The sequence below is a fragment of the Somniosus microcephalus genome, chromosome 1 (genome assembly GCF_052327205.1).
Source record: "Somniosus microcephalus isolate GS21.2 chromosome 1, FLI_Smic_1.0, whole genome shotgun sequence".
NCBI lineage: Eukaryota > Metazoa > Chordata > Chondrichthyes > Squaliformes > Somniosidae > Somniosus > Somniosus microcephalus.
This window is the reverse complement of record NC_140987.1, coordinates 427,839,422-427,862,649: the sequence shown is the minus strand read 5'-3', so window position 1 is coordinate 427,862,649 and position 23,228 is coordinate 427,839,422. Positions and strand designations below refer to the sequence as shown.

The 23,228-nt window shown below is 41.2% G+C and overlaps 1 protein-coding gene across 7 annotated transcripts in view; it reads right to left on the bottom strand.

Moving 5' to 3' along the window:
* Positions 1–541: 541 nt before the first annotated feature.
* The window catches only part of atrx (ATRX chromatin remodeler), a 207,289-nt gene continuing 184,602 nt past the window's right edge, over positions 542–23,228 (bottom strand). For all 7 annotated transcript variants that reach the window (XM_086000336.1, XM_086000329.1, XM_086000312.1 and 4 more), the window contains 5 exons: positions 17,475–17,624; positions 15,384–15,509; positions 11,336–11,431; positions 8,168–8,296; positions 542–5,458 (listed from right to left, as the gene is read on the bottom strand). In XM_086000336.1, coding sequence (XP_085856462.1) covers positions 5,156–5,458; positions 8,168–8,296; positions 11,336–11,431; positions 15,384–15,509; positions 17,475–17,624 — 804 coding nt within the window. In that variant the 3' untranslated portion in view covers positions 542–5,155. The remainder of the gene's footprint in view (positions 5,459–8,167; positions 8,297–11,335; positions 11,432–15,383; positions 15,510–17,474; positions 17,625–23,228) is intronic.

The window sequence follows — 23,228 nt, the reverse complement described above, 5'->3', positions numbered from 1 at the left end:
GCTCTCGGTCTGGAAAAGGCTGAGCACTGCAGACCGTAGTGACATAGGCTTACACCACAAATATTTAACAGTATCCTTGAAAAGGCACAATAGCAGTATGTTCAATTTTTAAACCTGACCACTCACATTAAGTTGACCAGAGACCACAGTACCTCAGTGAATGTTTCCACCTAAATACTAGGGTGAAAAATGTAGGCTTTTCATAAGATACAGTATCAATATCAAAATGGCAAGGCAGAGATACAAGAACTTTCAATGGATTGTAAAGACTGACCAAGACAGGTTGAGATTTTGTTTGCCCCTGGCATGGATCAAAAGTAGCATTAACCCCAGTGATGGCAGAAAAGAAAGTGCAACTCTAAAATGAGCCTTATGTACAGCAAGGGCTGGGGAAGATCACAAGCATGATGTTGCTACTGCAAGGATGCAAATGCTAGTTATATATGGAGGCTGATAAATGAGGAAGAACCGTACTAGAATCAGGACTGGATTGATTTGATTGCTAGAAATCTAAATTATTTTAATAAATAACCTAGGCATATTATCCATTGTCATTTTTATTGAATATTAAATATTAAATTTCAATGTTCTGATACCACTTGCAAAGGTGACAATACAACAGTGTGCGTACTTATTCATCCACTACAATTTCTATTAAAACACACTGCCACAGCTTATTTTACACACAATGATCCCTATGGGATGAAGTTGCATCAGTTCTACAGTATTTACGGTAGTGAATAAATACAGTTGAAACCATTTCTAAAATATATAGAAAGCAAGCAAGACTGTTACATCTTCACAGCTGTTAGAATTCAACAGCAAATGATGATTTTAGGGCTTGCCCTTTGCTATTCAACTAGGGCACATCTGATACAAAAACATATTACTAAGCAAAGAATGCTTTACATCCAAAATTAAGGACAGTACTCGTTAGAAAATATGGTTTTCACCATTTTTAGTCTTAATACAAGCTGCAACATTTTTATCAGTTAAGCAACAGCAACTATGTAAATCACATCTAATCTTATAAAAATGAACAATGAGTGATTTAGATTTTCTTTCAACCACAACCATAATAGTTTCCGAACTATTTCCCAGTCAAATTTAGTGCTAAACACAGCAGATAGACTTAAACAAAAACCCAAGTTTAAAGTGAAACATACCAAGCAGTCCAAATTTTATGTTCTGTATCTCATCTCAAAAATTCACATCTGTGTATTAGTTTAATTCCATCACTATGCTATCCATGGCTTCATTTTTTTCTTTAAAAGAAAAGCAAACACCTTTGATTTGTATTGTCGGAATATCTGGTGAAAAGTTTGCTGGCAATTTTTGCTCTACAAGAGATCTTGAACAGCACTGCACATCACTTGTTACAAAATGAAAATTCCAAAAGATAAAATCAACCAGAGTAAAAGAAGGAGGGCAATACGAAAATAAAGCCCGTTGAGTACCAAAGCACAGGGGCTGAAATGTCTCTTCCACCCCTCCCCCCACCCTCCACCCCCCACACAGTGCATCCAGGACATTTTTTTCCTGGGCGACTTAATTGCACGGACACTTACTTTCAATAGATTCGAGTTTTAAAAAAAAGCATCTACAAATGCACCATGCCAATTTTACATTATCTCTTAATTTTCTAACGTGTAACTGTAGGATGAAAACGGAATGGTTGCAAGGATGTTGATAAGCTTCACGTCACTGGCTACTTTGATTCCGATTTGGGTGAGGGGAATGAAGAGAAACCGGTCATCACACAAAGCAGCTGAAGATGTCATCCCACTGAATGAACATGTGCAATTTTGAGCACAACAGCATTAATGTACGCCTGTATTTTTTTAGATCTTGACAGCAATTCATTAAAAGATTTGTATGGGTGTGTGCTTAACATTATAAATACATCAATTCCCAAAAGGATAACGTAGCAAACTATTGCAGTACTTTGGGTGAATTCAGAAATGCAGAAGGGCAAACTGACTGGTGATACTTCATGAAAGGAAAAAAGATGGCCAGTCTATTAAAAAGCAGAGATTTAGCCATTGAAAGCAAATAGCTGCTGTGCAAATGGATTTTTTTTTTTTTTTTTTTTTTTTTTAAAATGAGCAGCCAAGTAAAAGTCTCATCTTTCAACAAGACCAAGAGGCTGATTATTTTTTTAAACTATTTTGCATCAATTGCGTAGTGAAATACTATGGACTTCAATCAAAGGAAATATCTGACATTAGTATTATGCAACAGCAAATAACAGTTTTAAACAGTTAAATTTTGCTGCTGCAAGTTCCTAATAAAATCAGTTGAACGTAGTCCTACTAATCAAGCTGTGTAGATTAGAAAACATTTATCTTTCATAAATCATTTCACTATCTAAATAGCTTTAAACTGTAAAGATTTTAAAATAAATGTTACAGCCTGCAGTGCAGAGTAGTTTTATTTTTGGTTTACATTTGGCTGACAGTATAGGTGCAAAATAAATGTGCATCACCATGTTAAAATAAGTTTATACTGGGTTAATCATATGAAATGAAACAAAATGTCGTGTGACTACATAATATGAAGACAGACATCCTGACAGGCTTCTGACATTTACATTACCTGCCCTGTAAAGGTTCTTCAGTCTTTGAACAGAAGCATCCACCACATACCACAGGAGTGAGCCAAGGTTCCCAGTAGGAATACAATCCTTTTAAGACTTAAAAAAAAAGTCCATTATGTAATGACATCAGGACTTCACTCATGTTTCCCTACCAAAACCATACAAGATTCTGCTCGAGCTGACAAATTAGTTCTTTTTTGGGGCCGAAAATTGAAAATAATGTGACTAAATGTAGTAACGCCCAAGGACAGCGGAATTGGTTGAACGGGATTCTGATACATGGAGATGCTTCTATTCAAAAGAAAGAGCACTCTGCCAGATAGGTAATCGAACAACATTCTTTGTAACAAAATCCATGACATACAGCAGGAGCTTGACCCAGCAGTACCCAAGAAGACAGAAGTCTTTGCAGTGTGGACAGCACCTATTAAGACAGCATAAATTTCAGGATCTCCTTGACTGAAAATCAATGTATGATTATGCCAGTTTCCCCACAGGGCAGCCCTGCAGATATTGTACAGTGACCTTAAGGCTAGTCCATGATATTGAAGTAGATCTGGTGGACTTCACCTAACCAATTTTCTATCCACATGGTGACAATAATGTAGAATACATTAAACAACTGTTTGTTTTGAAGCGTCTGAAGCAGATGTACGTTGTCTAGTTTTATAGATATAGGCTAGGTTTCATCTATGCGCTCAAGATAAAGCACTTTATGCATTTGTGTACTGAAACCTACATTCTACTTCTGACTTGCTTGGAGACAGTTGAAATGAGGTAATGATCAACTTTCTCTTATAAATGGATTGCACAAATCACCTTCAAAAAGACAATAATTTCAGGAAACAACAGTCCAGGCACTAGGTCATATCACGTATAGCTGATGGAATATCAGTTCTTGGAGCTAACAGACTACGCTAGTTTGTATAAAAAACCTGCTGCAAGAAGTTTAGTTTCCATATAATAAATGCAAGCCACAAGACCTGGCTTCCCAACCTGTCAGGGACCATTATCAGTGATCAATCAAGCTGTAACCTCAATCCGGATGAATATTTGGTTACACGGACCAACACCTCAGTGATAGAGCAGATCCTTAGTCCAACTGAACAACTGAAATCAGTGACTATTTCTAGGGTGAGAATGTTTAAATTAAGTGATCATTTTCATCTGGTAGTACAAAAATGCTGCTGCGATTGCAAAATAATTATTGTTCTATAGACAGCTATAGTATCTCTACAACAGGGATGAGAGGGTTAGCAATCTGTGCTCATGCTGAGGTCATCCACTGACCACAAAGAGGTCAAGAGACACCAGAGAAGGTTTCCTGACAAGGGCATAATTAGCACCAGAAAGGATCAATGATGCATTTGGTGTGATCGTACACTGTACATAATTACAGGTCCTCTCCATTGGGAACAGATCCAGCAGAAACAGAAATCCTTTGATAATTGCACTGGAGACTTGATGGATTATAGAAACTCCTCGCTTCCTACCCACGGAATGGGAATGGCCATTTTTAGGATAGAAACCAATTCCAGCAAGGTAGGGGAATGCACAGAAGATGCATTAATTGAATGAGCATCTGGAGAAGACAAGGCAAATAGTACCTCATAGTGGATCACCATTGGGCACTATTCACTTCACCTTCAGTTAAAGATATGCAAGGAGCGTCTTGGCATCCAACAGTGTCTAGCACATATTGAAAGGTGAGATGCAGCTCATTTTGAATTGGGCTGATTGGCAACAAATTGGGCTAGAGCTTAAAAAAAACACTTCTTGAACTAGACTATGGAGGCTGAGAAAAAAAAAACATTGCACAGAGGGGCTGCAAAGGGATGAACTTCATCAATTCCTGTTAAGACTGAAGAGATTTATTCAGCCATACGAGACCTGCATTCATAGCTAGCTGGCACCAAATTAGTCCTCCAGACAGCAGTGCCTGGTATTATCTCAAGTTTCAGCAGTTCTGAAAATCTCTGTTTTTGGAACAAGAGATGGAGGAACACAACTGCCAAAGATGGGGAAAAGAATTGGCTTGTTAGTTCGTCGAGACATACAGATGCCATCACCAAAAAATACACCCGGAAGGGGCAACATCAGTGATTTGTCCCTTTATCGACCTGGGCTTATTCCTGTAGCATATGAAGTATGTGGCAAAGACAATTTTTTAATTAATTTTTGTTGGTCAGTGAGCCCTGGACACTCAACTTCTCACTTCCCCAAAAGTTTTCAACATTTTCAGATACATCAGAATTAAACAAAATAATTGGCAGAAAGAAAACAAAAAAACTTGGAAGAAACCTGGTTCTCTTCCTCGCCAGTCACATATTTATTAAGGCTATATACAATGTTTAAAGATTCCTTGGAATCTCCTATGACAATATTACCTCTGAATATCTCAGCACGATTCTATGCACTCAAGTAGTGTCCCAACTGCAATCTACAGTTATAAATTGGTCACTTGTAGTTTTTTTTTTCCAGTTCAGAAATGTGCTTGCTACCATAGCAAAGGCACATTACTACATTTCTATTTTCTGGTTAAAATCTCTTAAACACGGACTATTTCTTTGAATTTTTTATTCCTTGTTTGAGCTGTGGTGGGCCAGGAGACTGCCCCTTTATCTGCATGGCTGCAGGTGGTGCTCGTTGCAAAGGAGGAGGCCGCATACCAGGCGCGGTTTGTGGATACATTGGCAGTCCTCTTAAACCAATGTGTGGATAACTAATCATCGGGCCAGGATTTCTTGAAGACATGAACTGGTTTAAAAGTGGGGACATTGGATACTGCTGCTGCTGTACCGCCATCTGGTTGAATTGTTGCTGTCTTCGGCTCATTAATATCTGTTGTACGGATCGGATCAGCTGTGAAAGGAAAGCAGAAATGAGAACGCAATTTGTACATAGGGTTCAAGCTGCAGCATGTGACCCTACATTCTTTCCTAAAGGGTAGCCCACAAATCCCTACAAGTTTCTGATCTTGCCACTGTCAGAGGAAGGTGTTCGAGTAGAGGCTAGGCATGATGGAGCTGTACAAAACGCTGGTGAGGCCACAGCTGGAGTACTGTGTGCAGTTCTGGTCGCCTCACTATAGGAAGAATGTGATTGCTTTGGAGAGGGTGCAGAGAAGATTCACCAGGATGTTACCTGGGATGGAGCGCCTCAGCTATGAAGAGAGGCTGGACAGGTTGGAGTTGTTTTCCTTGGAGCAGAGAAGGCTGAGGGGGGACCTGATTGAGGTGTACAAAATAATGAGGGGCATAGATAGGGTAGATAAAGAGGAACTTTTCCCCTTAGTGGGGGGGTCAATAACAAGGGGGCATAGATTCAGGGTAAGGGGCAGGAGATTTAGAGGGGATTTGAGGAGGAACTTTTTCCACCCAGAGGGTGGTTGGAATGTGGAACTCAATGCCTGAAAGGGTGGTGGAGGCAGGAACCCTCACAACATTCAAGAAGCATTTGGATGAGCACTTGAAATGCCATTGCATACAAGGCTATGGACCAAATGCTGGAAAATGGGATTAGACTGGACAGGGATGGATGGGCGGCGCAGACACGATGGGCCGAAGGGCCTCTTTCTGTGCTGTAAAACTCTGACTCTCTCAAGGGAAGGATGGGAAAAATTCAGAGGTCAGTACTAGCTGCAGAATTCATCAGGCATTGGAAGCAGATTACCTCTTAACCTTGTGACAAGGGTACCTAAAAGCATGTTTTCAAAAATTAAGTTAGCATGCACACAGATTTAAAAAAACTGTATCTTTGCATGAAAATCTGAATACTAGGTTGCCTACCTCCTCATCCTCTCCGTATATTTCAGTTGACTAGAAAGAATAGATGAGCTCTGGGAGCATGAATGGTAAATTTTCACTGTGACCTGTTCATGTACTGCACCACAGTAGGTGCTGTCCAATTAGATTCAAATGAGTGATGGATATGATCCCCAAAGAATAGCAGCAGTTATAGCATGTGGTTGTGGCGAATGCAAGTATTGGTCACCACAGTAAAAGGCAGTTTCAGAAATCAAAGTACAAAGTACAGTAATTTGCTTGCCACTTCATCTACACAGAACCACTTTAGGTTATGATCTGGGGTTCAGTACTTCTCAGGAGTGTTTTGGGGGAACTACTGTATGAAAGGTTTTTTTCTGCAGTGGCCTTGAAATGTTTTGCACTCACAAAGATAGCACAGACTCGATCAAATGGCCTCTTTCTGTGCTGTATTATTCTATGATGCTATGATTCTAATGGCAGCCCTGGGCTTTGAAAGTAAAATTGTTTAGATCCTGCCTCCTGCCGAGGTAAATTAAAAACACACAATCATGAGGCAATAATTTTTTTTTAAATCACTATTTAGGCCCGTCTCCTGATCATTAATGGAGTGCAACTCCCACATTCAATGCAAATGGGATTCCTAAAGAATCCCAGCTTTCCTTGGGTGCTTAGTAACTTTAGTGATTTGAATGGGAATCTGTCCTTCTATGGGAACAAGTAGCTGTTCAAGTGCTGTGATCTATATGCCTGTGGCAGAAGGATTGAAGAGGTTGATTTTGCATGTGATGCAGAAGTCCATTTCTGGATAACCTTATTTCTGAAGTAGAATGGTGGATATTTCCAAGTACTGTATAGAGTCCACTTGTGAAGGTGAAACATCAGTTTATGTAGTACATGAGAAGTAAATAAATAAATTGTGATAAGAATGTTATTTATTAGTTACTTGAGAAAATAAACTACAGGCATTAAAAAAGGTTTCTTCCAGATTGCATTATTTTCCACCACTGCATTGGAAAAAATAAAAACTTTTTTTTATTTTATTTTTTTACTTTGACTGTTTTCAGATTAATATTTATAATCTTAAACTGTAGCTCTAGAATTTGAACTCCAATTTTATATACATTTTAGTAAGAATGGAATCGTTGATATAAAGTTGCACATATTTCACGGACATCAGTTTGTATTTTGTGGGGGCGTGGTCTACAGAAAAAATGTGATTACTAAAGTGGTTTAGTGGGGCTCCTGAATATTGCAATTATGTCTCAAACTTGTGTTATATTTTTGCAACTTGAAGCTTTGCTTGTACAGTAACCAACTGCAATGCAAGTTAGCCAGAATTAGTCATGATCAAATTTGGTAACTCATCTTTCACAAACTATACCCGACTAGAATAGAAACTTAAAAACACACAAGTAAATTATGTGCACCGATTCAACTGAAATTTAATATGAAAATGTAATACCTGTGATAAACAATGCAAATACATTCAATAGGATAAAACAAAGCTATGAATATTTGTCTTCCTTTTTAAACTAGTGTGATCATGTTTTCCATATTTGTTAATACGGAGACATTTTGAAAATGTTCAAACCTAACCTTGTTTAAACATCTATTTTCCTGAAAAGTACAACGAAGATCTTGACTTAAAAAAAAAAAATTGGCACGGTCAGATATGTAGCACAAATCAACTCCTGTTTTGTTAAGTGGTCGGTAGAATAAAGTCTGCAAAAGGTTTTGTTATATGGACTTAAGGCACCAGTGTTTATTCATCAAAAACAGGGCAAAGATGACCAAAAGATCTTACCAGCTGCTGCTTTGAAAGGATATCATTGTACATAGCTTCTCTGCGTTTTATTTCCAGCTCTTGGCTTGCTTGTTTGCTGAGTGACACTGCTTGAACCTGTTCTTCAGTCAGGTTGGGATTCTCTTTCCACTAAAGAAAAGGAACAGCTGTTAAAAACGACTACAGACCTGGAATAGGAGAGCTGACAACAACAAAAAAAACTTAATAGCATGCAGTTTGTGAATAAAAGTTAATCTCAGCCCAGTTCCCTTCCAAAGTGGCCAATGAAAGTTCAGACTAAAAATGAATTTCTAAATAACTTTCATATTGCATGAGTGCAAAGCACAGAAAGAGGGTACAAACTTCTGAATTCAGTTACATTTTTTGTCTGTGAAAATTAGTAAATGTCTAGAATTAGTTTTACCATCTAAAACTTATATAGTGCAAGTTCTTTTCTCCATATAACTGCAAATATTTTGTTTAAGTTATGCTTCAGTTGTACAGAGCCTTCGTTAAAGAAAAGACTTAAATTTATATAGTGCCTTTCACGACCACCGGACGTCTCAAAGCGCTTTAAAGCCAATTAAGTACTTTTGGAATGTAGTCACTGTTGCAATGTGGGAAAGGTGGCAGCCAATTTGCGCACAGCAAACTCCCACAAACAACAATGTGATAATGACCAGATAATCTGTTTTTGTTATTTGATTGAGGGATAAATATTGGCCAGGACACTGGAGATAACTCCCCTGCTCCTCTTCGAAATAGTGCCATGGGATCTTTTACGTCCACCTGAGAGCGCAGACGGGGCCTCAGTTTAATGTCTCATCCAAAAGTCGGCACCTTCGACAGTGCAGCACTTTTTTAGACCCCATCTAGAGTACTGTGTTCAGTTTTGGGCACCAAACCTCAGGAAAGATAGTAGCAACAGAAAATGCTGGAAATACTCAGCAGGCCAGGCAGCATCTGCAGAGAGAGAATCAGAGTTAACGTTTCAGGTCTGGGACCCTTTCAGGTCTCGGGAAAGATCGATTGGCCTTGGAAGGGGTACAGTACAGATTCACCAGAATTATACCAGGATTTAAAGGGTTAGATTATGAGGGAAGGTTGCATAAACATGGCTTGCATTCCCTTAAATTTAGAAGGTTGCAGGTTGATCTAATTGAGGTGTTTAAAATGTTAAAGGGATTTGATGGGTCTAAACAGAGAAACCATTTCCTCTGGTAGGGGAATCCAGAACAAGAGGTCATGATCTTAAAATGAGAGCAAGGCCATTTAGGAGTGAAACCAGGAAGCACCTTTTCACACAAAGGGTAGTGGAAATCATCAGACTTGAAGGGCTGAATGGTCTACTATTGTTCCCATATCCATTAATGGGGATCAAATAGGGTTTATTTGGCATGGAATGAAAATACATATTGAATTTTGATAGTTGTCGGAGATGAGGCAATGCCCTGAAAGTCCGTATCAGATTTCAACCCCCATGTCCTCATCGCTGGGTTACTTTTCCAAGAGAAGTGACAAAATGCTCACACTAATAGAGTCAGTGTACATTGGATAGGAAGTTAGTGCCATATTTAAGAGACAGCATTTACAATTTAGTTTGCAAGTCTTTTAATCATCTGAAAGAGCAGCATATAAAAGGGAACTTTGATCTTAAATGCACTGGAACATGTGTTATCCAAGCTATTGGATCTCAAAAGACAAAGGAAGTTTGAGCTGACGTGGGCACCCACTAACAGCCTGAACACTGTCTATTCCCCACCTTGTGTACAACAGTCTAACGTGTTTCTACTTGACAAGAGCAGAACACATTGGCTAGAGGGTCCTTCAACTTTGCGTTTAGTGCTTTCCTCAAGGTGCTGAGATTGTGAGCTATGTTTATTATCCAATAATTTCCACTTTAAAAATAGACTTGGGTCTGGAGCAAGATTACTTAAATATCAAACCTACTAGGCTTGTTTTGTCTAGCAATGAAAAGACACTGGATTAGGCAACAGAATAAGAGAACCAACTTAATAATCTTAGCATGTAAAATACTAGGTCAGCTTTCTTGGCCAAGCTCCTGCAGTCTCTTCAAATTCCACTGAAGACTTTGAAAATTCAAGACTGTGAAATCATGGCATGATGGGAGGCAAGAGGTATCGGTCATGACAGACATTTCCTGCAGCAGACACAATTTGAAGCCAGGAGCTGGCAAAGGCAATAAAATTCTTCCAAAGAATGACTTCTAGAGAAAAGCTTAGCTTGTCTTGCAAGCAGGAGGAACTTTCAATGCAAAAGTAGCAAGATAAAATCCAATGAAGCTATTTAGGGGCTTTGAGAGGAGGTAATTTGGATATCAATTGAAATAGTTCTCAACAGTCACCCTGCGACTTTCCCCATTGCATTCCATAATGAACCTAAACACAAATAAAAAAGACAATTTAAAAAATCTGCTCTGAGCTTGGGAGTGCATTTGTCATAGTACTTCCATTATTCAGTGAGCAGTAATATTCCTTGTTGTTATTAGAAAGTTAGCGAAGCATCTTTGGTTTCCACCTAAACCATATGTGCATAATCAGCATGGTCTATAATGGGCAGTATAAAAGCTAAGATTAATGGTATTTAAAATAGGGCATTATCTTGTTTTCATTAAACATTTTTATAATCCTCTTTTCTGTGTTAAATGTTCTGAAGCACTTGTTATTTTGTTTTGAGAAAATCCAACATGTACCACTTTTGAGTCTCAGACCAATGCACAGCTATAGACCATGAAATGATGAACAGGAAACTCTCGATTTACCGGCACCTAAATAACCGGAAATCTCAACCGGCAAAATGCAGGAGTAGGTTTTACTTCATATTAGTGGCCGTTCCTGGATCTGTGGCCGTGTAACCGGGGTTCCTGCACCTGTTGCTGTGCAACAGGGATGCCTGGATCTGTGGCCGTGTACGGGGCTCTCGTACCTTTTACTATACCTCTCTGCAATCCGGACTTTTTGATAAACCGGCACCATGCCGGTGCCAGATAAAAGAGTTTCCTGTAATGCACTGCATGAACCAAAGGCTTTGATGGTGAGAAAATATCCCATGTTGATAAAGTGTCATCTCCACAACGCAGCAGCAGAATAAGATTTTGTTTGAACAGACTATAGATACTTAAAATAAGTTACTCCCCCCTTTAAAGGAATAAACACTCAAATTTCTTACCACTTGTGCAATTAGGTCTTCAAGAGCCTCGGTTCTCACACCTGCTATACTAGTACTGGCTTCTACCACCTTCTCTCTGCCTTGATTGATAAGATCCTTAAAGTGGAAAGGAACACATTAAAGTTCACAATTACATACAATATACTTTTAAATGGCAATATTTCGTATTTCAGTCTTTTACTTGAAATAAATGTAACTCAACCACTATATGTAAAAGATAAATATAACAACTTGTATTTATATAGCACCTTTAATGTAGTAAAAGGACCCAAGGCGCGTCACAGGAGTATTAGAAGACAAAAAAAACACGACACCGAGCCACATAAGGAGAAATTAGGGCAGGTGATCAAATGTTTGGTGAAAGAGGTAGGTTTTAAGGAGTGTTAAAGGAGGAAAAAGTAGAGGTGGAGAGGTTTAGGCAGGGAATTCCAGGTTAGGCCCTAGGCAACAGAAGGCACGGTCACCAACGGTTGAGCAATTATAATCAGGGATGCTCAAGGAGGGCAGAATTAGAGAAGCGCAGATGTCTCGGGGGGGGGGGGGGGGGTTGTGGGGCTGAAGGAGATTAGAGAGATAGGGAGGGACGAGGCCATGGAGGGATTTGAAAGCAAGGATGAGAATTTTGAAATTGAGGCATTGCTTAACCGGGAGCCAATGTAGGTCAGTGAGCAGAGGGGTGATGGGTGAACAGGACCTGGTTCGAGTTAGGACATGGGCAGCCGAGTTTTGGATGACATCAAGTTTACGTAGGGTAGAATGTGGGAGGCCAGCCAGGAGTGCGTTGGAATAGTCAAGTCTAGAGGTAACAAAAGTATGGATAAGAGTTTCAGCAGCGGATGAGCTGAGGCAAAGGCGGAGACAGGCGATGTTACGGAGGTGGAAATAGGCGGTCTTTGTTACACCGCGTTACGTGCGGTCGGAAGCTTCTTTCAGGGTCAAATATGATACCAAGGTTGCGAACAGTGTGGTTCAGCCTCAGACAGATGTTAGGGAGAGGGATGGAGTCACTGGCTAGGGATTGGAGTTTGTGGCAGGGACTGAAAACAATGGCTTCAGTCTTCCCAATACTTAATTGGAGAATATTTCTGCTCATCCAAAACTGGATGTCTGACAAGCAATCTGACAATTTAGAGACTGTGGAGGGGTCGAGAGAAGTGGTGGTGAGGTAGAGCTGGGTATCGTCAGCGTACGTGTGGAAACTGACGGTGTGTTTTCGGATGATGTCGCCAAAGGGCAGTATGTAGATGAGAAATAGGAGCGGGCCAGGATAGATCCTTGGGGGACATCAGAGGTAACAATGCATGAGTGGGAGGAGAGCCATTGCAGGAGATTCTCTGGCTACGTTTAGATAGATAAAAATGGAACCGGGTGAGTGCAGTCCCACCCAGCTGGACTTCAGTGGAGAGGCATTGGAGAAGGACGGAGTGGTCAACTGAGTCAAAGGCTGCAGACAAGTCAAGAAGGACGAGGAGGGATAGTTTACCTTTGTCACAGTCACAAAGGATGTCATTTGTGACTTTGATGAGAGCCATTTCGGTACTGTGGCAAGGGCTGAAACCTGATTGGAGGGATTCAAACATGGAGTTGCGGGAAAGATGGGCACGGATTTGAGAGGCGACAACACGTTCAAGGACTTAAGGGAACGGGAGGTTGGAGGAGGGGCTGTAGTTTGCAAGGACGGAGGGGTCAAGGGTTTTTTTTTTTTTTGAGAGTGGAGATGATGGCAGATTTGAGGGAGAGGAGGACCCGAGGAGAGAGAACCGTTAACAATGTCAGCTAACATGGGAGCCAGAAAAGGAAGTTGGGTGGTCAGCAGTTTGGTGGGGATAGGGTCGAGGGAGCAGGAAGTGGGTCTCATGGACAAGATGAGTGCGGAGAGGTCATGAGGGGAGATCGGAGAGAAACTGGAGAAAGATGGGAGTTCAGGGCTGGGGCAGGGGGGAACCTTAGAGGAAGTTTGGCCCGTTGGGCTAGGGGAAGGAAGGGAAGTGGCAGAGGCAACTGAACGGATGGTCTCAATCTTAAGAGACAAAAGTCCATGCACTCCTCACACTTGTTGTCGGAGGTGAGGGTGGAGGAGACAGGGGAGAGGGGTTCAAGATGACGGTTAGTAGTGGAGAATTGAAGCCGGGGTTTATCTTTGCATTCCAGAATGATTCTGGAATAGTGAGCAATTTTGGCAGATGAGAGCAGAACCCGATAATGCTTTATGTGGTCCAGCCAGAGCTGGCTGTGAATGGCTAAACCAGTTGTCTGCCAGATCCATTCAAGTCTGTGTCCCTTGGACTTAAGGGAGCAAAGATGAGGGCTGTACCGGGGGAAATGGCCAGGGTGAGTGTAATTGTTTTAATAGGGACTAGGGCTTCAAAAGGTGGTGGAGAGGGTGTGGTTGAGTAGATCGGTAGCTGCAGAAATGGCGTGGTGAATGGAGGGCCAAAGGCTGGACAGTTGGGGTTTCATAAGTGCAGTTGTAAGGGAGTTAGGAGAGAGTTTTCCCCCCCAGGGCAGACACAGAAGTAGGGTTTTTTTTTTGGGGGGGGGGGGGCAGGGGGTGTTGCTGGATGGGGGATGTGGGTGGAGAGCAATAAGAGGAAGTGGTCAGAGATGGCCTTATCTGCGATTGACACGATGGGAGTAGCGAGGCCACGAGAGATGGCAAGGTCGAGGCGGTGGCCGTGAATATGGGTTGGGAAGTTTACATGGAGTCAGAGATTAAGGGAGGATAGGAGGTTGGTGAACTCAGAGGAGAGCACATGATGAATTGAGATGGAAGTTGAATCACCCAGGATGAGAAGTCGTTCGGTGCAGAGGCTGAGGGAGGAAAGCAGTGAAGATATCTCGGGAGTAACATTTTTATGGTACTTGGGTGGGCGGTAGAGAACGAGAATTTTAAATGAGGAGAGGTGAGAGGGGTGGAATAAGGTGAAATGCTCGAAGGAGAAAGTGCCAGAGGAGTAGGGGGACAGACCAAGGTATGATTTGGCGATGAGAGCCATACCGCCACCACGGTAGTCTGAGCGGGGCAAGTGGTGGAAGGTATAGCCAGACAGGGAGGCTTCATTTAAGGGTAAGGTGTCAGCATCCCTCAGCCAAGTTTCCGCCAGGGCCATGATGTCGATGCAATCATCCACGATAAGCTCACAGATGGCAAGGGCCTTGCTTGCAAGTGAACGGATATAAAATGGAACCAATCCTGTGATTATGTCATGCCTGTTTACTGAGCTGTCAGATTAATCTGGTTATTTACTTTTTATAATTCCGGACACAAAAAAAATTATAATATATATCCATCCACTAATGTGGTAAGTTAAATATTCTTTTTACATCAGCTTGACTTTAAAATTATTGCATCGTCACTGCCATCATTAAAGCAACTTATACTGATCCTAGAATTGCTACTTTCTGCTGATATAGCAGATCTCAACCAGTGCAAAAAGGACAGCACGACGATTGTTCTCAACATCCATGAGTTTTTGGGGCAGGAAAGGGAAGAAAAAGAAATCACCCAGGAATTTTGCTTCTGATCATGACACCTATGGGTAGAGCCAAGCACAGCTGTGATGACCCCACACACTACCACCCACAATGGATTGTATGGGTGGGGGGGGGAAGTGATACATTTTTAATAATCTTCGAGTAGTGCATTGACTCGTAAAAAACATTCATTCAGCCACAGAATCATTATCTAGGGTCACTCTCCCACAAACAAGCACTTGCTATCACACACTATATATACGGCACATTTATATACGGCATATACTATGAATGTTACAAAAACAGCAATTTAAAAAACAATCAGCAAGATCTTTGAGAGTTAGGTAATACCAATGCAGTTAACTTCATGTATTTTACCTTTAAAAACAATTGGAAACAAGTCCCTTTCCACTTAGAATTGACTAAAATACAGAGCATTATATCACTGCAGTACAATTATTAGATTACACTGGATTAAATTAATCTCATACATAGTGCTTTGAACTTCAAATAACCACCCAAATTACCATTAAGGTACTGGGATCACCAGTTACATGTGGATCAGATTACCCACCTCCAGCTGTTGATTACTCATTGTGGACAGTGTTGCTATGTTGAAAGGAATAGGTGCAGCCTGCAAGCTGAAATTGGCAGGAGGGAAATTAATCCCAGTTGGGACATTAGTTCGCAAGGAGAGACCCTGGAAGGAAGGAGAATAAAAAAGCCACGTTTATCATTCTGAAACCCATCAGCAACATGAAACACTAAAAGCAGCAATTTTATCTTAAGCCATTTGGTAAAAAAGCCTAATGTTGTTTCCTTATTCAGATTGTAATGAAGTGGAATTTCAAACAAATTATTAACAAACACCGAATTTCCACTGCAGCTTTTAGATCATAGGCCTAGAAATTGGGTTGGGGCGCCAAAGTGGCGCAAAAGTCGCCTGAGCGCAGGATTTAGCGCAGCGATCGGAGTAATACCGACCGCCAGAAATTCAGTTTCAGTGCCCCTCGAGGGAGACGGGGCGAGGCTCGAGGCGTCCCTCTTAGGGCGCTGAAACTGATTATCACAGCGCAACGTGCCGCAGCGCCACATGCTGCGGCACGGCACGCTGCAGGCCTTCCTCCCACTGTTAAGGGAGAGGTGCCTGCAACAGCGCGATCCCCGCTCGCGAGTGCCGGCAAATGAGCCCGGCACCAAGGAGAAGAGCCGGGCTCTCGGGAAACAGCCAGCAATGCCGCGGGTGGGGGGGGTGGTGTTAGGAGGCCGGGGACGGAGGTGCTGGCAGGCGGCTGCCGAAAAAGCGGCCGCCCCACACCTCCACCTTAACTTGCGCCGCTGCCGACACAGTAAGGCCCCGTGAACCGGGCAGCGAGCGGCGCAACTGCGGCGTTCGCTACCAAATATCGCGAACGGGGCGCTGCGCACACCGATGGAGTCATCGGTGGCGGCGCAGTGCAAATGCCTAACGCCACCATTAGCGTCCCTACTGAATATCGCCGGAGACGCAGCCACTGACTGCCTCTTTAGGCGCTAACAGGTGGCGCTACTCACCCAATTTCTCCCCCATAGAATGCTAATCGCTGTATCATACATTTACTCATCCCAAGAGTAGGAACTTAAAATGGTTAGCGCAACAAAGTGATCTCCCTCTAAATACCAGACCATCTTTATGGAGGCTAATTTCTGTTAAGTGTATTACCAGGAAACATCTGATCCTGGCCAGATTGAATAGCATCTTGAGTGTTATCTACATTCACAGAACTTTGTAGGTGTACAGTGTATAGGCCTGGAGTTTCCCGTGTGGTTGTAATCAGCAAATGCTGGAACTTATGCGTGAAGTTGCCCATTTCGCTAATGCCAATTTACACCCAAATTTCCTATGCACTTACTAAGACTACACCGCAAAGCAAGAATCAGCGTAAAAACCCGGCATATTTTAAACACAGCCAGTGAGGCCTCTATATCCACTCTGAACATAACATTCTTCTGACAGGCTTTTTGCTTAACCCTCACATCTCGCAATCACTGGTAGTAGAGCCTTCAAACACCTGTGTCCTACTCTTTGGAATTCCCTCCCTAAACCGCTCCATTTTTCTCTAACGTAAAAACATCCTCAAACCCTATCTATTTGACTAAGCTGCGTCTTGCCCCAGTTTCTCCTTTTCTGAGTTGTTGTCTATTTTAAGTAGTCCTATCTGAGATTTTCTTGGCATGATTTCACATTACATGCACTATATAAATGCAAGTAGTTGTTAAACACCATAAGTAGAACAGATTTATACTGGGTAACAAAACAGTTTTTCAGATTTTTCAATAATGTTCCCACTAACCGTACAAAATCCAAGTTCCTGATCATTTCAAAATAGATGCAAGACTTGCATTGAGAATCAAATGTTATAATTCATAATCCATTTGATTATGTCTACAATAGCATAGCTCCATTTGGCTGTATGCTTAAAACCTATTTTGATGAATTATGACATGAGAGAAGCTAAATGTCTCTGTATATAATATTTCATGCAATTTTTCTATCCATTTTAGGGTGATTTATGTCGGCTTTTAAGCTTTGCACAGAATTGTTATTTTAGGCCAGATGCATAATTCTCTCTAGGAATTTAGATCTGTTTGATGTTACTGCTCAGTTAATCTACAAGTTCTTTACCTTCTTCTCTGCTTCATACTCAGCCCATGCTGCTTTTCTGTCCTCCTCGCTCAGCTCTTCCTCCTCCTTGTGATCCAAGAGAGAGTCATGCTCATGGTAGCCCACAAGGTAATCTTTCTGGTTTTGAAGTATCTCTGCCAAAATGTGATCCTATTTAAAAATACAAACATCATTGTTGATTATCCCTTCTGGGCTACAGTTAGGACATTTTACTAAAAAAAAACTTTAGTAGGACATCAAAATTGTTACCATAACAATAAAACTGCCAACTGCTCATTCATGCTTCAGTTTTCTCTATCTTCCTTAAAAAAAAGTGAAATACTGGAGGTAGACAAGGTTCAATTCAACAACCCTGTAATCCTAGCTGCAACCTCTAGGTACAGTAGGTACAGGAAACTGTGCGCTATCCGGCACCGACCTGTTGCCGTCCCATCAAAACTGCCGGACAAACCAGCGCTAATGTTGAAACATACGGAGATTTTGAGCTCCGTATCTGGCAACAAGCCCTGTTGCTTAGCAACAGCTTCTAAACAGTCGGCTGTACCTTGCAAGCGTCTCTGTAGCTTAGCAACAGCGAGACCTTGCAGAGCCTGACTGGTGAAAAAAAAGCAACGAAAAGAAAAAAAAACCTAACGAAACACGGCTCCTGATTTTTGCCGGTGGCTCGAGCATTCCGGACAGTTAACCTCCGGATAAACCAAAGTTTCCTGTAGGTGGTCAGGTACATCACATTTTTGAACCCATTTCCAGTTTAGCCGCTTGGTCTCTGGAGAACTTTGGCATGGTATTTTCTGGAGTTAGATTTAGTATTTTCCAAGTTTAAAAGAATTTCTTCAATTATCCAGATTAACTAACACATTGCATTTGATGAAAATAAATGTAAAATGGTTAACATATTGATTTGCAACTAGACAGTCAAGTCATCGTAGATTAGACAGTAATTTGCTTCCCTAAAGAAAAATTGTATGAGCCTGTCAACAATTCATAAAAAGGTGCACCAAGAACTTTAAAGGAATCAATATTAGCCGTATTAGCATATTTGGAATGAACACCAGTTTTATACTCCAATCAAGTATCATTCAATATTATTAAGACTTAAGTCAACTCCCTCGAAGTACAAAAACAAATGAATCTAATCTGGTTGCAGTGTGCCTGTACAGCCACAAACTGATTTGAGTTGGTTAATTAGTGATGCGTCTAAACACCTGATTAAAGGTGCAAGAAATGCAAGACGTGTTTCACCATATTATTTTCAAAATCATGAAAGACCAGTCTCAGAACAAACTCGGTGTGACACCTTTAATCATTGTTGCTCATGCACCAGGTGGTGCTGTGCATCAAAAAATAAAGGCCCAGAATTTGCAGTCAGTGGTGAAGCAAAGGCGTTCGCTGCTGGCCCCAAAGAAAGCTGCCCACAAAGATCTCGTGGTCTCTGTGGCGAGAAGTTTGCCTTTTTCGACACACAAGTGATTCCAGTGTAATCTAATGGGGAATCCCTAGCGCGCTCTGCTGTGACGTCAACAAGCTGTCTAAGCAGCCAATCACAGCGGATTTCTCAGACAGGGAACCAGCAAGTCAGGAAGCTGCGTTTATTCGGACTTTTAAAAAATGCTACAGAGAGCAAAACAAAGATTGGGGCTGTCACATGGGGAAAAGATAAACCTGAAATAAATAATATGAACACTTTTTTTTAAATTGCAATTTTTATCATAATGGAGAATTTGACACTCCACAAAATTAAAATTCGTTTTTCAGGGCCAGAACATTTGTTTAACAGTCAATACGCTGTTAAAACCCCAGTTACACCTAATCCTACAAGGCCCAGCTTTTAATGGGGTATTTAACAGCGATATTAGTGCAGAAAAGCACAAGTTTGTCAGTTTCACTGATTGCCAGCTTTTTTTGGGGGGGGGGGGGGGGGGAAAAGAGAGAAGAGAGGTGGCACAGCGCGGCCAGTGTCCGAGTAGTGAATGACTGACCGCAACTCCAGGATTTCCGCATTTAGATGCGCATGTGCTAAATCCTGAAGTTGCAGTCATTTTAAAAGGGGAAATAACAGCAAATTCAGTTAGTTCGCCGTTATTACCCACCGCAACTTCCGGCCCAAAGCCAAACTTGTTTCTCAGGTCACCTGTCTCCAATGATGACTACTTTCCTACCTTTCAACCGGAAAGATTTATTTAGAAACCATTAGCTTACAGAGACCATCTCTGTCCAATCCCTAGGACGCTTATTTTCTGTGAACCCAAATAGCTATATTCAGTAGTCCTAAAGGTCCTCTGTATAGAGCAGCCACCTGGTCCCAAATTAACAATTCAGACTGACCAAAATAAGATTGCACTCGTCAATAAATCCTGTCCCAAAGGTGGCTGTTTGTCAAGCAGGTTTCAGTTTATATTTACCAAACTTTTTAAATAATGTTGTTGTACATTAGTGACAAGGTTACACAAATCATACTGTGAAAACATTTAATACATCTAGTTCTATGAAGTGAACTAAATTAAATGTTGCAAAGCAGGAAAGTGTTAACTTTTCACCTGTGACAGCCCAACTAAAATTTTGCTACAAAATAAAACCATTATCAGGTGTTTGTAGGTTAAGTGCACATGTAGGTAAATAAGTATGCTGTGCTTAAAAAAAAACTTTACAAAGATTCCTTTGTATCCAAGGCAACATTACTGAAAACAATGTCTTGGAATACAATACATGCCTACTCAGCCAATATTGTCATTGAAATATGGTTCAGATTACATCCAACTGTGCTTGTTTGCTTTTCTTTGTCCAAGCTTTATTTCTCATTTAATGGACGGAAGGTGATGAAAAGTGAAAGCTCCTTCAAACATAAATACAATTCTTACATCACTTTGAGCCACAAGACACTTTTTTCAAGAAATGTAAATTGTTTACACAGCAGGAAATGGGCTCAGTGGATTAGAAATCATTTTCCACTACACAATAATCACAGGACCAAAACAGCTTGGGTTGTACATGGTAACTGTACAGCAGCATTCAGTCTAAGGAGATTAGTTTAAAATTTCAATCAATATAAGCTAATCAGTGTTCATAATCAAACCACTCATTCACATATCTAATTCTGAACATAACTATTTACAGGGCAATCAAATCCAGAGAAAATCCCATCTCGTCTAAACTTCCAATATCCCACTTTATAAAGTGAAATTCAAGCATAACATTTTGTACAAAATTAGTTAAGAGCTTATCAGAATCCAAATTATATTAAGTATTGGTCAATTCATCAAGATTGACTACAAACAGAACTATAAAAAGGCCAGGTGAAACAGCGATTTACTTGTACTTCTTGCAATCTAGTATACCGTATTCGCTGCTCACGATGCGGTCTCCTCTACATTGGGGAGACCAAACGCTGATTGGTTGACCGCTTTGCGGAACACCTCCGTTCAGTCTGTAAGGGTGACCTCGAGCTTCCGGTCGCCTGTCATTTTAATTCACCGCTCCATTCCCACTCGGACCTCACCGTCCTTGGCCTCTTGCATTGTTCCACGGAAGCTCAATGTAAACTCGAGGAACAGCACCTCATCTTCCGATTAGGCACTTTGCAGCCTTCCGGACTCAATATCGAGTTCAACAATTTCAGATAATAACCTCGGCCCCTATTACATTTTTACTTATATTTCTTTTCCACCCCTTTGTTTTGGGTTTTACCCTCCCCCCCCCCTTCCTTTTTTCTCTCTCTCCCACATGGCAGCTGTCCCTCATCTTGCCAGTACACTTCACACCTAACCTGAGCCGTCTTTTGTCTCCACTGTCCTATTACCATCTCGTCTGGTTTTGAATACCTCTTAATGTCTCTTTACTTCTTTTGTTCTATCGCAGCCCTGCCTTCGATCTATTTCATTTCCTTTCCAGTTTTGAAAAAGGGTTCACCCGAAACGTCGACTATAATTTCTCCCCACGGATGTTGCCTGGCCTGCTGAGTTTTTCCAGCATTTTCTGTTGTTATTACTATAAAAAAAAGCATCTCCCTTCTTTAAATACAAGCCCACAAGCAATTATAGTACAATATGCAAGCTAAGATACAATGCCTTAATGACCATTTTGCTTGAATTCTCTACAATAGCCTAGGACAGAGGTTCCGAAATTTTGTTTTTGCTGAGCCCCCCAGAGATTCACGCTCCATATGCCCAGCTTTTTGAGAAACAGCGGGTGAAATTGATTTTTTGGCAGTAGCACAAATTGAGCGCTAGCCCTTTTTGTGCTACTGCCGAAGACCAATTTCGCTCCCTCCGGCACCAACCCCCCCCACCCCCCCCCATATTTCTGCGTAGAACAAGAGAATTTTATTTTCTCTGCTAACATAACATTGCTTAAGACAGAAAACAACACAAAATAGTTTTGAAGAAGGGTCAAACCCGAAACGTCAACTCAAATTTCTCTCCACGGATGTTGCCTGACCTGCTGAGTTTTTCCAGCATTTTCTGTTGTTATTACAAAATAGTCCTATACAACTGAATAAACATGAATGTAAAAGAACATTTGATGATTCGTCCTTCTCAGTGAGTAGGACGAGCCTGCTTTCTAGCACACAATTAATGGAACCTGTGTTTGATTTCTGGAAGTTTCAAACACAAATCTGTCTCTACATTCAAGCTGCTTCTATACTTATTTTTGATGTAAATAAGTGAAGAAAAAACAACTTCACACAGATACGCTGAGGCAAAGTGGACAAATATTTCAAAGGCTCTTTGGAACAACTAAGGAAACTTTTTGAACTGGGAACCAGAACTGATCAAGAGGCATGACTTTAAAATTGTCTTTCAAAACAGTCACCAGCACTGATCAAATTCTCTTCTGGACTCATGGCAATCTTGGCCTTTGCTACAAAGTCCGCCGAAAATGGATTTCAATCCCAGATGGAATCCTGGAATTAATTTGCTCTCTTTCAGGAAAATGTGTTGAATTTTGTGCAAAGCGGAGACAAATGCTCCAGGATCACATCTTTAACTTCTCCAACTGACCGTCTGGATGTAACAGCAGACAAGGTCGGGAGCGTAGTTACATTATCTCGCAGCACACAGCTACTCCACGGCAACAATTGTTGGCAAAGCTTTGTACTTTTTCGTGTGATGGAAATGTTACAGATCTTACCTCGCAAAGAAAGGTTGAGTTCATTAAGCCATAAAGTATGTTGACCAAATAGCCCAGTAAAACCTGGAAGTGCTGGTTGAGGAAATGATGAAGTGCTGATTCATAGTCGATCAAAAACATGCGGCACTCCTCCGAGTTTGCAGATTCTTGCCAAACTTTACCACAAGACAGCCATTGTACTTCAATTACCTTCATCTGTCCTTTGTAAAAATCTGGTGGTTTATCTTTAAGGGCAGGATGTTTGGTCTGCAGGAGGCATTTTAGCTCGTTTGGTTTCATGCTATCCTGAGCAAGAACTTCAGCACAAACACATTGTACAGTAGTTGATAATTTACATCAGAACTAGTAAATGTGAAATCCAAGTATAGAGGATCGTACTCCTATTTCTCCTTTGTATGGTTCTACTTGTTCCTTACATCCTCAACTTTATGCTTCAAGAAAATGCTCCATTCCTTCACAATTCTTCAACACCAATCATCAGTTGTACAGCACACAGGAGTTAGGGGGAGCTGGGGTGTTCGGGACACTTTCATTTGAAATGGCTGATCAGTGCAGATGTCAATTCAGGCAAGGATCATCTGGACTGGTAACAAACTACAATATTGTGAATTGGCACTGCCTACCTGG